At 44.3% G+C, this 13,601-nt stretch overlaps 1 protein-coding gene across 7 annotated transcripts in view; it reads right to left on the minus strand.

The window, feature by feature from the left end:
- Positions 1 to 13,601, minus strand: part of NPRL3 (NPR3 like, GATOR1 complex subunit) — a 41,658-nt gene that overhangs the window by 13,331 nt on the left and 14,726 nt on the right. For 5 of the 7 annotated variants that reach the window (XM_039560252.1, XM_039560253.1, XM_039560256.1 and 2 more), the window contains 6 exons: positions 12,877 to 13,081; positions 12,036 to 12,117; positions 5,741 to 5,878; positions 4,852 to 5,008; positions 2,894 to 3,000; positions 1,571 to 1,700 (listed from right to left, as the gene is read on the minus strand). In XM_039560252.1, the coding sequence (XP_039416186.1) occupies positions 1,571 to 1,700; positions 2,894 to 3,000; positions 4,852 to 5,008; positions 5,741 to 5,878; positions 12,036 to 12,117; positions 12,877 to 13,081 (819 nt within the window). The remainder of the gene's footprint in view (positions 1 to 1,570; positions 1,701 to 2,893; positions 3,001 to 4,851; positions 5,009 to 5,740; positions 5,879 to 12,035; positions 12,118 to 12,876; positions 13,082 to 13,601) is intronic. The other 2 variants (XM_039560255.1, XM_039560254.1) reach the window with 1 other exon arrangement.

Raw genomic sequence — 13,601 nt, forward strand, 5'->3', positions numbered from 1 at the left:
TCAGGGCAGGGATTGGAGTCACGTCTCTTAAAAGATTAAAAAACCAAAAAATAATACAAGAAGTCCTACATAGGTAAATCAAAGTAGAAGAAAATGTACTGATATGAAAATACATAAAAACTCTCTTCAATCTAAACTCCCCCAAGAACTGTCACACTTTGCTTTATCAAAAAGCCACAGCTTTTCACAGCATCATCCTTCATCTTCCAATAAGGCTGAAAGGATGATGAAAGCAAGCTGTGCTGCTGACCCTTAGGACCCCAGCACAGACAGGTGAGCAGCAGAGGGAAGGTACACACTCTAAAAAAACACTTTAGCACTCCATCAGCTCTGGCAAGCATTTATTGCACCCTTCTTTCAAGGCATAACCGCAGTAGTAAGTGGCAGACTTTTATTTGTGTATTTTAAACAAAAGTAGGACATCTGAGAACAACCAGAACTATTGAAGGAGAAGTACTGAGGCAAGTAATTAATTTTAAAAGAATTACTAAGAATGTCTCCTGAAGCTACTGCAGCTAGAATAAAATTAATGCTATGGCTTCAGCTTCAATTTTCAGGACACTTACTTGTCTGTAACTACAGTGGAGTCCTGCTCTTTCCCTGCCTCCCAAGGTGGCAGCTGACCAGTACATGCTACTGGGATTGGACCTACATCATTACTTATCTTTATCTCTGATCATCATCTCTCCCAACCTGTAATTACAACCAATTCTTCCCTCACAGCTGTGCTTGAGTGCAGAGGTGATGGCAATCTTTGTATCTGAGCAGGGGCTCAATCCATGGAGCCACCAAGGCACCCAAGTCTGAAGGCCAGAAACAAACACCACAAGAAACCAGCCAAAGAACTCTGCCTATGCTTGCTTTGGCTCACTGAGCCACGTTCAGAGGTCCAGGCTCCTCCATCTGGGAACAGAAGAGTGTCAGCCAGGACACCTCACATTATTGAGCTCCTTCTTGTGTTCCACCAGTTCCCAGAAATGCCACAAGCCATGATCGATGCCTAAGCAAAACAGCTCACAAATCCCAAATCCATATTTTATTAACCCAGATCTGAATACTAAAAAGCTAATGCAGTGACACACGGACTTCTGCTCACCCCATGCTGAGTCTATTTCCTCCAACAGCCTTTAAACAATTCCAGTTTTACAGCAAAACCAAGTGTACAGACAGATTGCTTTTAAAAATAGATTGTGAACTTGAAGCAGATGGAATAAAATAAAATCGAATGTGATTGTGAGGAATCCACAAAATTGATTCACCCCTACCAATTCATGACAGTTTGCAACAGACCAAATGGAGTTTCAGTTTTCCCTACTACATCACTCCATGAAAAGAAACATTCTAATATTTCTTTCAGGACTCTGCTTTGCCAGCACAGAGCACCCTCTCACTTTTAACATCCCCACAGCTTTTCGGCACGAGGACACGAAACAACAAATCATAAGGCTGGAAACACAGTAATTGGGAACTTGTAAATGTGCAACAGCAGGTTCCTGACCAAGTGCTCCAGAAGCAGCACCATCCCTTGTTATCAGGAGAACAAGGAGCTGTTGGACAGTGCCCAGCTCACCTCCTGCACAGGTGGTGCCAGCGGGTTCTTGAACTCGGAGAGTGACACCGGGAGGGAGAACTTGGCCAGCATCGAGGGCAGGTTGTGACCCCGGAACTGACAGGAGAAGGCATCTGCCAAGGGAGAGTAACTGCAGGAGAGAGGCAAAGGCACAGATCAGCTCTGTAGTGCTGGTCAGGTTAACTTTTATCCATTTAAGCATTGCAGAAGTGCCAATTCCCAAATGTAATACTCCTTGTGATCTAGAAAACCCCTAAGGATAGTTGATGGCATGTTGTGTCCTGCAGAAGCCAGCCAGAAGCTCATGCACTTTCACCTCAGCCTTACGTTCAGCTCCAGCCCTTTATTCAAGGTGTGGAGGGAATCCAGAGGAGAAAAATAAAAGTGATAAAAAGTCCAGACCTGTGCAGCCTCTGATGAAAGGGACAGAGCTTGGGCAGGGCTGGGCAGGACACACAGCCTCTGAATGTGCCAACTGCAGCTGCAGATGTGGCTGTGCCCCCTCCCCATGCTGATAAGACAAGCAATATGACTGAGCAGAAGTGAAGGATAGTCAAGCTATATATTAGGAAAACTGTCTTAGCATTTCCATCTCCAAAGGTCTTCAAGAACAGCACTGCCATATATGACACAGGCACAGTTGCTGCTGAATGACCTCAAGGTCCCTTCCAGCCCTATTTTTATACTTCCATCACCAAAGTTTTGATTTAAAACTACTTTCCTGTAACTGAGTTCCAACACAGAGTCTAAAAACATCTCAAAAACCAACAGAGGAAGGCTTAACAATCTTCAGCAAAGCAAAAATACCCACCACTGCCTCCACATCTTCCTTGCAGTGGCTCTGCCTGCTCTCCAAACAGCCACGTTGCCTTCTGGCTGTGACAAGGCACACAGTACGGAATGCCAGCACATGAAGCAACACAATGGCAACTTTTGCTACTTTTGATTCATGTCAGGTGTGCCAGCTACACAGAGAGCCCTATAAACCACTCATTTAACTTAATCATAAAGTATTTTGGTTTGTAGATGTTCTCATATTGAATATCCAGTGAGCAAGAGTACTAAAAATACTGACAGCAGCTCCACAGGGTAAATATTGCTTCCAGGGCCCTCACCACCACAGAGGAATATTGATCTGCTCTGCTGCTCCTCCCTGCCCACACTGTGGGCTGTGCAAGTCCAGGCTCATGTAATGGTTTGTGTTTTGTACAGTCTCAACAAATTAATTAAGAAAGATCCCACTCTCTATCCAGTCAGGGAAGGAAAGTGCATCTGCACTCCTCAGCACTGTGCTGCAAAGCAACACACTGTCCTTCTACTTACAGGCAGACACTGGCATTTGGAGAAAGCATGTAGACATTGTTTTCACAAAGAGGATAAATAATAATTGCTTTGCCCCAGTAAACAAGATGTGCAGCAAGCTGGAAAACCTGTATTGAGAAAACAGGGAAAAATTAGGGGAGCAAAAGTAATATACAAACTCTCAGCAAGCATTCCATACAACAACAAAAAAAAGTCTCGTTTGAGCTGAAATGAAAGAAAAATGTTCCATCCTTTCACCCTGCCTTCAGAATAAATTCATGGTTTAATATAACATGTGGCAGATCAAAAAGCATTTGACAAGGTTATGAATTTCCAGAGATTCGCTTCACATTTCTAAGCAACTTAGTATTTCCTGCCTCAAAGGAATTCCTTCAAACTGTATCAATACAAGTTTAGTTTCTTTTCATGTCCCCAAAAACTATTTTTGTTTATGCACAAAATGCATTGTGTTATACATGAAAAATAAAACAAAAGAATCAGCTTCTACTATGACAGAAACACAAAGGAAACCAACACTGCCTTTTTACTGCACAGAGGTATTTCAGTAATGAGCTATACAAAGTATTTTAATGTGTTAAACAAGTCAGTGGTTGCTAATGGCTCTGGAAAAGCCACATAAATAGTGTCTACAAGACATAAAATCCAGCCTGTATCATTAGATGCATTTAACCGTGCTTTTTTGTGGAGAACAAAATTACAGAAGCAGTAGGGAATTTCCAGAGTCCATCCCATGGCCAAGTAACACCACAGACCACGGCAGACAGACCTGGAATTTTATTACAAAGCAGGACCTTTCCCTTGGAACAAGAGAAGGCACAGACCTATGAACAGAAGAACATGTGATGATGAGCTGTGTTTCCCCTGTCACACAGAGCACAGATTGTGTCCCTGGGTCTGGATCAACCCTTAGGAGCATGGAATGGCCCTTCCCTCTCTGGGATCATCGCATATAATCATCCCAAATGATCACAGTCATTCACAGGGGTCTCTCTGTGGCCTCAAAACTCATGTGAGTGCCAGAGTCTCGTCCCTCCACTGGCACAAACTTCCCTTTCCAAGGGCTCATCACGTCACCTCCAGCAATTCAGATTTGAGAGCTGGGTGTCACTGGAAAGGTATTTGGAAAGAGCTGCTGGCTTGGGGAGACTGGCTCAAAATCTTTGCCCAAGCCTAAACTAGATGATCTTCCCATGACTCTGCAAAGTCTGTGCACTAAGGGACTAAAGGAAATGGATGGGAAGGTTTGCACAGGCATTCACAAGGCTTTGGTAGAAAAGATCCCGGCAGCTCCAGGGAAAGCAACGTATTTGGCCATGGCAGCTGTAAATCTTCACTTGCATTTTGAGTGCTTCATTTGCATGTAGACATCAACGTGGCAGGACCAAGACAGACCACTGTGGTGTCAGTCAAGAGTACAACTTGCTCTGGTTTTAACCACCAAACAGGAAAGCACAGAGAAGACAGAGTCACTCTCCTCAGAGGGGCACAGGGAGAGGTCCTGAGGCAACACACACAAAGGGGACATTGGGAAATTCCCTTTAGATATGAGGAAAGGTTTCACTCTGATGCTGGTCACGTGCTGGAGCAGAGAGGCTGTGGGATGCAGCCCTGGAGGTGCTCACAATTTGAAGAGAAGTTTTTCATCAGCCTGTTTTAATGGACTTGTCCTGAGCACTGGTGAGGACTAGAGACCCCCAGGCTGGGGACTAGAGACCCCCAGGACTTGAGACTCCCATCTGAGACGGGATGCAGCTGCAGGGCTGCCCAGCACTGTCCCTGCACCCCTGCCCTTTGTTTCTCCAGCCTTTCCCCAGGCTCCAGGGCTGGTACTTTCTCCCTGCCCTCTGCTCACACCAAGGCAGCTGACATGCTCCTGCAGCACAGAAGCCCACGGGCACACAGAAGAAAACACCTCGTGATTTAAAAGGCTCTCAGCAGCCGCTGACAGCTCCCCGTACCTGCAGCAATGCCAAGTCAGCATCCTGAGCCAGTTGCTGCAAATTCTTCACAGCAGAGGTAGTTTTAATTACTCTCACCAGGGCAGGAGAGCAGTCCAACGGGAGCTCATTAAGCAATGACTTCTCATCATTTAAAAGTAATAAGGCATGGTAAGGCCTGCAGAAAAATAGAATACATTTGCACAGTAAACTGCAGCTTTTCCTGAAGGCTTTGTTATTCCCACACCACGATACCTGAGGTCAATCTAATGGTAGAAAAAGAATTTCTAATACCATCCTTTTGCTCTAACTGGGTTCGAAATAAGCTTATTTTTATGTCACAGCATAAGACACTCCCTATAAACAGGGGACAGATGGTTATATGGTTACTGGATACCCCAGTGACAAGGAAAAAAGACTGCACTGTACTGGCACACAATTGAGAACTAGTCTGAAAACTGCTAGTCTGCATTACTGAAATACAGAACGGAGTAGAAGAAAGGAAGAAAGCAAGAGTTAAGTTATTTTTGCAGATCAACAAACACAGGAAATAAGGTATCACAGGACCTGGGCTCTCTTCCTTCCAAAAGCAGAATTACTTCTGGGTCAACAGATTAAAATGAACACACAATTCCTGGCTGCAAACAGTGCAGGCCACTCTTGCAGCATCCCCTCAGTACAACCACCTAGAGTTAACACCAAGGCTGTGGCTTCCCACCACCATGAATCCAGCAGCATCACAGTGCCACAGCAGCAGCTCCAGGGAGTCCTGTGTGAGCGCAGGGCCCCCCACCTCTCCAGCCCAGCCACACCATCCCTGTGTGACTGTGCCATCTCAGATGTCTGCAGCATCACCCTTGGAACTGAAGCAAGGACTGGCCACACTTGGAGGGGCAGATCTTGCTCTTACCTGATAGATTTCAGACTTCTCTCGATTGCTTCTGGGGGTATGAAGTTGGTGGCAACATAGTGGATTTTGTGAGGAAGGCAGAAACTCACTTCCAGCCAGTTGTTGATGTGTAAACGAACCACCCCTGTCGTGCAGAGACTAAAATAGGAAGGCAATAAATCCATACAGCATTTACCCTATATCACAAATGAAAACAGTGGTCCAGAGTCACCCCTGCACAGAAATCAGATCAGGACAGGAAAAGACGGAATGCACCCTGTCTGTCCCCAGGCTGGCTGAGGACCAGCTGACTCCTAACTGCAAGGGCCTCCTACACCTGGACTTACAGAGCACCATCCCCCATGGCATTTTGAGGGAGATTTGAGAGACTTCACCACTGATCTTTTGCTCCCTCTGCTCTTAACATTGCAGCAGTGTCTCAAGTTTTAAAAGTTTATTCAAGATCTACTGCGAGGCAAAGGAAGATTCCCTAGGCCAAAGCTGCAAAGGGCAAAGATGAACTGGGCTGTCTTCACCTCCAATTTCCATCCTCCTCTCCAAGGAGAAAGAAAAGAGGATGTCTGTATTGGGCAAGGGCTGTTCCAAGCAGCACATTTCCACAATAACAGCCTCCTTTGGTTCTGCTTAGGTTGTTTGTTTCCTTACTAACCTGTTCCTGCTTGTCACATGAAATCACAAACGTGCTTCTTAAATGGTTTCTTCATTCTAGGAAACCACAGGGACTAAGCTAAGCCCTTAAGCTGACTCCAGACAACAGGACTGGAATGGAAATGATGGACGTATCAGGAATAATAAAGACAATAAAGTCTGACCCTGGCGCTCAGCCTGAAAGCAACAATAAGCCTCTTTTACTGAAAAAAACAGAAAAGCTGGAGATTAGAGCCAGGAACATCATTCAGGTGCTTTTACAGAAGTGTGCAAATCTAGACAGGAGGTGGAATACACCTCAGGAGGGAACTACAGTTACTTAAAATGGGTAATGTACCATAGGGAGTTAAGCCAGCACCACTTTGCAAACCCTCACAATATTCCCATTCCACGGGCAGGGAATGCTGGCCTGGGAACAACTGTGCTGGGAGAAAGCAGCAAGGCCTACCACACCTCTTCATGAGTTAGGAACACATATAAACTTGCTGATCAATATCAAGAAACAGCTAATCTTGTCTACACCAGAGAACTGAACTTCTCAAAGCCCTTCGATTTTAAACTTTCTTCCCAAACAACGTCTTTTGGCTTAAAATCAAATTTCAAAGTTTGCACTCTGAAAATTCCAGCCTGAATTTTAAATTACAAGTGTGTTGAGACTCGCAATTTGACTTTTGTGTCAATAACTCCCATGAATTTCCCCCTCTACACAAACAGATTAAAAAACATGCCAGCAACAAGCCGGGAGCAAATACACACCTTGGAAAAGTCTTTATGTGGTGATTTAACCATTTATAACCAGCATCCAATTGCAGGTCACAGACTAACATGCTCTTTTTCAAGCTCATCTGGCTGTGCACAGGGTTTGGAGAGAGCTGAAATTTCAGCTTTAAACAAAAACGTTGGGTAGCTTTGGCTGCTGGTGCAACTACTCACCAAACCACAACAGAGTGGTGAGGGAGCAAACGCGATCCCCCCCTGCCTCGTACATGATCAGACTCATTAGGGAGCATCTATCTCACTGCAGACAATGCTTTGCAAAAGATTTTGTTCTCAAATCTTGCATTGAACTCTGGAAAATGCTGATTTTTCAAGCTGCAAATTGAGCAGATACCATGTGTTTTGCTCTTTTTAAGAGAAACTGAGAGGGTGAATCCAGTGTCTCTCTGGCCCCACCAACTCTCATCCGGTCAGAGGCTCCCAACCCTGAAGGAACATGCAAAGCACAAACACCTCTGTTTTAGTTCATTAAATGCTGCAGCTCCAGTAACACTGCTTATCCCACCACACAAACAACTGACACAGAAAGCTGGATTCCCTCAAAACACATCAGGGAAAAGGGCTGAAGCTGTGGTTATCCACAGCATCTCCCAGGCCAAATCCTCACAAGGGGAAACATGGCAATAAAGGAATGGGACAAGTGAGTTCAGAGACCACCTGAAAACTCTTGGAGTTGTAAAAACAGGTTATCCAAGAGCAGCAGAGATACATGAAAGCATGAAACACTTGCAGGGATATTTTCCCTGCAGAGTTTAACACTCAGAAAAAGATCCAGTTGGTTCCTTTCATTCTTTGGTCCAAGTGCACCAAGGCAAAAGCTTTAATTACATAATTACACTCTCCACAGCATAATTTTGTCTACAGTGCACTATACAACAAGAGCCTAGAATTAAAGACAACAAGAAAACCAGATTTTCAGTTCTGATCTGGATCTTAATTTCATTCTTCTGCATTTGCATTCAACTGTACAATTTCCAGCCATCATTACAGCTTTATGCACAGATTTCTCCTTCACCTGCCCCTCCTTGGATGGAAAATAATTTAAGTGTCTGTAATTTGACAAGGAACAAGCTACACCCTCCAGCAGCAACACTTGCAACTGCCCTTAGCCAGACGGCAGAGTTAATAATGTCCCCAGTACAGACACAAAGATTCAGGCAATAGGATATTAAACCCTCAAAGACATTTTATTCTGTAAGAACTTAAGTTTCAACACTTTTTTTTTTAATCTCTGGTTTGATAACACCTGATGAGCAGTCTGAGGGATACATGGGGAAGGATCAGGATAATCAGATATCAGAGTAGTTTAAAACTGAGAGAGCGAGAGGCAAATAGGAAAAAGCTGTTTAATGTCTCTCCATCATAACGCCCATGAGACATCTCATGATACGAGAAGGAGCAAAGTTCAGAAGAAATAGAAAGAAACACAGAAAGTAGTTAAGCCATGGACCTCCTTATCAGAGGATGCTGTGCTTGTTAAATATTTACTCTGGCTCACAGGGTTGTGGGCTAATTCCGGGAAGTGAGATCAGCTGAAAGCTGCTGAATGTACAGAAACCCCCTCCAGAGCTGCAGGAAGCTGGGGACTATTTTGTGGAATATCACTGCTCTTTTGCTCTGTTCTGCTGTGTCCTGAACTGTGAGCTACTGCCCCAAAACGAGGACCTGAAAGCTTGCCAATATCTCACAGAACTGTAGCCTTTTCCATAACTATTGGCAAAACAAAGAAATCCCACTTCATGTTTATAAAAGAGTTATGAATTTTTACATATCCACACCTCATATCATGTCTATCCTGTTTATATCAGAAAGGAACACATTTTTGAGTTTGGTGGAAGTGAGCTTGTAACTCTGGAGTTTGTTTTTCCTAGAGGTTGTGACTACTCAGAGCTTTGAAATTATTTTGTATTTCCTTATATCAAAGGACGTGGGCTGTCCTTTGATAAATAACTGTAGTTGGATTGTATTTTACAGTACAGCCACAGAAATCACATCTAATAATTCATTAAGTCTCATATAAGTATTCCCTGAGCTGCTGAGATGGGCTAGATATACCACTCAGTTCAAGTCCCACTATGCTAAAAATTTATAAAGGCTCTTTATGTATTAAAAAGAAGAAACAAACAATCCAAACCACCCCAAAAACCTCTCCATACTTTCACTTTTATTCCAATGCAAAGCTGAGAGAAGTTTACTAGAACCAGACAGGCAGTTAGTAAGTATCAAGCTCACATATTATCTGCAGTTGCAGATAAAACTTGGTGAAAGCTCCTTAAAAGAGACACATATTGTAACACCAGTAAATTTTTCAGCCCTGGAGGTCCTGAAAACTTTCTTGGGCCTAAAACCCATTGCTTTCTGTTCCACACAAATGCTTCAGCCTGGGGACAAGATGAATGAAGACTCTCAATTTTCTGAATTAATCAAAAAGAAACATTCTAGTTCTCTCCATTAGAGACAAAAGGGTCCCAGGAAGTACATGCTGAAAGCCTCTAAGCTGTCAGTCTAATAGCACTCCATTTCTATAGCAGCAATAGTGTTACAGTCAGGATGTCCTGGGTACTGATCCTGCCCGAGGAAACACAGGCATCTCATTCAAAACACAAAGAACACTTTGAATGACAAAAATATTCCTACACTTGTGGTTTTGCACAAACCAACTTGCTCAGGGACACGTTGGGTCTTGCCTGAAATACCTCAGCACCATCTACAGGAAGCCAAGGGCTCGACAGCACCTCTGGAGCAACCCTGGAAATTGGGCTGGAATTGCAGAAATCAGCAGGCACTTGGAAATGCTGGTTGGAGCAAATCTCAAACGGAGAGCTGGGCTCCATCTGCAATTCAAAGTGCTCTCTCCACTCCACTGGCTGTTCTCCTACAGCCAAAGGCTATGCCAGAAATTTAAAGCAGCACATTGTCACTGCATGCATCTGAAGGTTTACCCTTCCCAGCAGCGCTTTCTCCGTTAAAAGCAACAGAGCAAATCTTTCCATCTTCCCTCTGAGGTCATCCACACTCCTCCACACTCTCTAGGTGGCCTAAATCCCTCTTGAAATGTGGTGTCCAAACTGGATAAAATAGTCATTACAGTGAGAGTTTTACAGCTGTGAGCAGGACTAGTTCCTATCTTACGGGCAAGACTTGCTTTATGCATTCTTGTCTATCTGCTTTTTTTTTTTTTGTAAACCCATGTCACTTATGATTAACCCTCATTTCATAGAAGACCACACAGACTTCACTCCAAAGCTGCTGCCACACAGGAATAATCAATTCATCTTGGACTTGCAGAAGAAGATTGCATTTCTAGAATCCTTTTTCTACCTTACTAAAAAATAATTTAAAATCTATGCCTGCCTGGCAAGGTGCTGCAGCTCCTCTCAGCTGATGTGACTGCAGGTATAACAAGCATATTTCCTATGCTCTCATATTAAGTATTAATGGCAAAACCGTGCAGAACACCTCCTTATCACCCAGCCAGCCAACAACACTGTCAGCTCCTCTTCAAGTACAACTTTCCAATCAAGCACACAGGTACTCCAGATTTTTACCAACACCTTATTTCTTACATTTGGTTTTGACAGTGTCATGCAAAAGCGTCAAAATCTAACTTGCACCACTTCTTCTCCACTCACAATGCCTAAATGAGGGAGCAACTGCCTTGTTTTACAGCTGGGGGCAGCACCAAAGTGTATTTCTCCATGGTCTGTCTATTCCTCCTTATCTCTGGGAAGGCTCACAGCAGCAGAGTACATGAGCTCGAGCTCTGTGTTGCTACAGTCACAGCTAAATGCCACAAGATGTCACTGTGTCCCTAAAATGTTTGGAAACACGATCAGGGTTTGCCCAGTCATAAATACACAGCCCTAGAGGAACAGAAAAACATGATTTGAATATTAGAATTACAGGCTGCACAAAAACTGCCTTACTTAAAGGGTTAGTACAGGTTTTGTGCAAGGTGTGTGGAACAATACACATTCCTTCAAACAAGATGGAATTCACAGCTCTTGAGCACAAAGAGCAGCTTGGTAGAAGTTTTCTGATACTCGTTGCTACCATTACATTATTTAGGCTCCCAGTGCCTTACCCTACAGGGCTCTGACCCCCTTTGTACAAGAGCAGCCACAACCCAGGGAGGATAAAGGGTTCCCTGAGGAACTCCAGTCTAATTCTCCGAATCCCTGACAAACACCCCAACCAAGGGGCACAGCGCCTTCCCCCACACATGCAGAGGTTCTGTGTCCCTTTGTCCAGGCCTTTCCCCAAGCACATCTCCTGGCTGGAGGAGCCTCTGGGCCTGAGGAGGCAGCACTGACAGGCCCAGGCTCCTGCTCAAGTTCAACACCAACTCCACACTGCTTTGAAACCTTTGCCAGAACTTCTAATCCAGTCAAGAAACAGCATGTTCCACTTTCCATTCTGCTGGAAGTCTCAGCATCTCATCCAAATTTGCTGTCCAGACATGCACAAATGGAGCCAGGGCAGTTCCTGACTTGCCATCAGTGCTCCTGCGGCACCTTCCTCTTAGCTGCAGGTTTAGAGCCCTTCTCCAGTGCTGCGATACCCCTGTTATGACACTTGCCAGTTCTACAATTCACTTGTCATTAGGTGCCTCTGTGCTAAGGAAGAAAATAATAATTCTAAAAGCTGTGACAGACATCGCCAACTTTTAAGAACAAGATACCAAAGACACACCAAGGTAATGATTAGGATAGCAGTTCTGCAAGCATTTCACCTGACTGCCAGGCTTCACATTGCTCTGCCTGGTTTAAAACCCAAATCCCAATGATTAGGAAGTGGATAATATCCTTAAGAACAAAGAGATTTCAGTGAGAAACAGCGTACTGTGAGCTAGGACTAAAATCCAACTTACCTGTCATATGTCTCTTTGAGATCTCTGGCCAGTTTGCACTTGGGTAGGATGTGATGAAAAGGTGACTGGGGCCCTTCTGTGGCTATGGAAAGTTTCAAAACAAGACAGCAAATAATTGATTTCAAATCAAAGAGTTTCCTCTTCCCCCACTGGGTATCAACCTGTATCTTAGGGACAGAATTCGTATCATTTGAATCTACAATTATCTTTCAAAGCTTTTACAATAACTCAAGTCACACGTTAAAATAATAATAGTGAATTATTGCCAACTTCTCCTAAACCTCAACTCAGTTAAGCACATGTAACCAAATTTGACAAATGATGATTTTAAGTGCTTTGCTTTTCCAAACGTTAGCTTTAATTTTTAATGCTCGCAGCAAGATAATGCATCACTGTCAGAGAGAGTTCACCTTAAATAGTGCATATTATTATAGTACATTTCCAAGTGCCATCTGTAAAAGTGCTCTGTAACTGCTAGCCAGGTAGCAGCATGTAAGGGTAAAGCTTCCACGTAGAAGTCTGGTGACTCAGCAGACAGCATTAAAGCATGGAAAACTTGCTCTAGGCTGGGTGAAGCAGAACACATAGGAGCTCTTCCATGGCAGCCTGACAGGAAGAGGCAAACATGATGGCTCAGTGCAAAGTCTCCAGGGATTCTGCTGAACTTAACTAGCAAAGAAAGCAAAGAAACTACTTCACCTCTAAAACTCACATCTCAGCATAGGGATAGTGAACTTGGCTGAGGAAAAATGCAGGGAAAAGCTGTCAGAATGCTACAGAGCACCAAAACTTGTTCACAGTGATCCCAGGCATAGGAGAAGTAAGAAGGTACAATCAGCACCTCTCTGAAAGAGTGCTCCTGGACAGAGCCATTGCTGCTCAAAGCACTCACTCTCTGACATGGCAGACACCTCGTCCTGGATAGCCAGGATGAGCTTGGCCTCCCTGGTGAGGTACTGGCAGCGGCGCTCCTCGTGCTGCAGGACGATGGCGATCCTGCGCGACAGGTTGTGCAGGCAGTTGATCACGGACGGATCCGCGTTGGCCTGCAGGGAACACGGCAAACGAGCAGCCACTGAGCCACAGCACACAGCACTACAGTGATGATGGCTGAGAGGTCAAATGATTTTCCATTGATATCAAAAATCAGCCTCTTGACTGGAAAAAGAACAGAATTTTCTCTACCGGCAACCAAGCAGAAGCTCAGAGGTGTCCAAATGTGATTTGGATTTCTAAGCTTGTCTATGTGCATCAAAGGAACACCACACCTGGATGTGATACCCCTAGCTGCTTTGTTTTTCCAGTTGTTAAAGGGCCTTCTACTAGCAGAGAGCAAAGAACTCAACTTCACACACTGAGACAAGAAAGTGTCAAGCTTTATCCCAATGTTCAGGTTAAACTCCCTGGCAGCACAAGGGCTGCAGGGCTCTAAAACGTCCCACTCACTCCACGTTGCCACACTGGTATTTGTCCTATGTACTGACAAGGCAGTAACTAAGTAACAATTACCAGCTCGTGACCAACATTTTCATCCCAACTCTGAATTAATTTGGATTTACACTCCCA

The sequence above is a fragment of the Corvus cornix genome, chromosome 14 (genome assembly GCF_000738735.6).
Source record: "Corvus cornix cornix isolate S_Up_H32 chromosome 14, ASM73873v5, whole genome shotgun sequence".
NCBI lineage: Eukaryota > Metazoa > Chordata > Aves > Passeriformes > Corvidae > Corvus > Corvus cornix.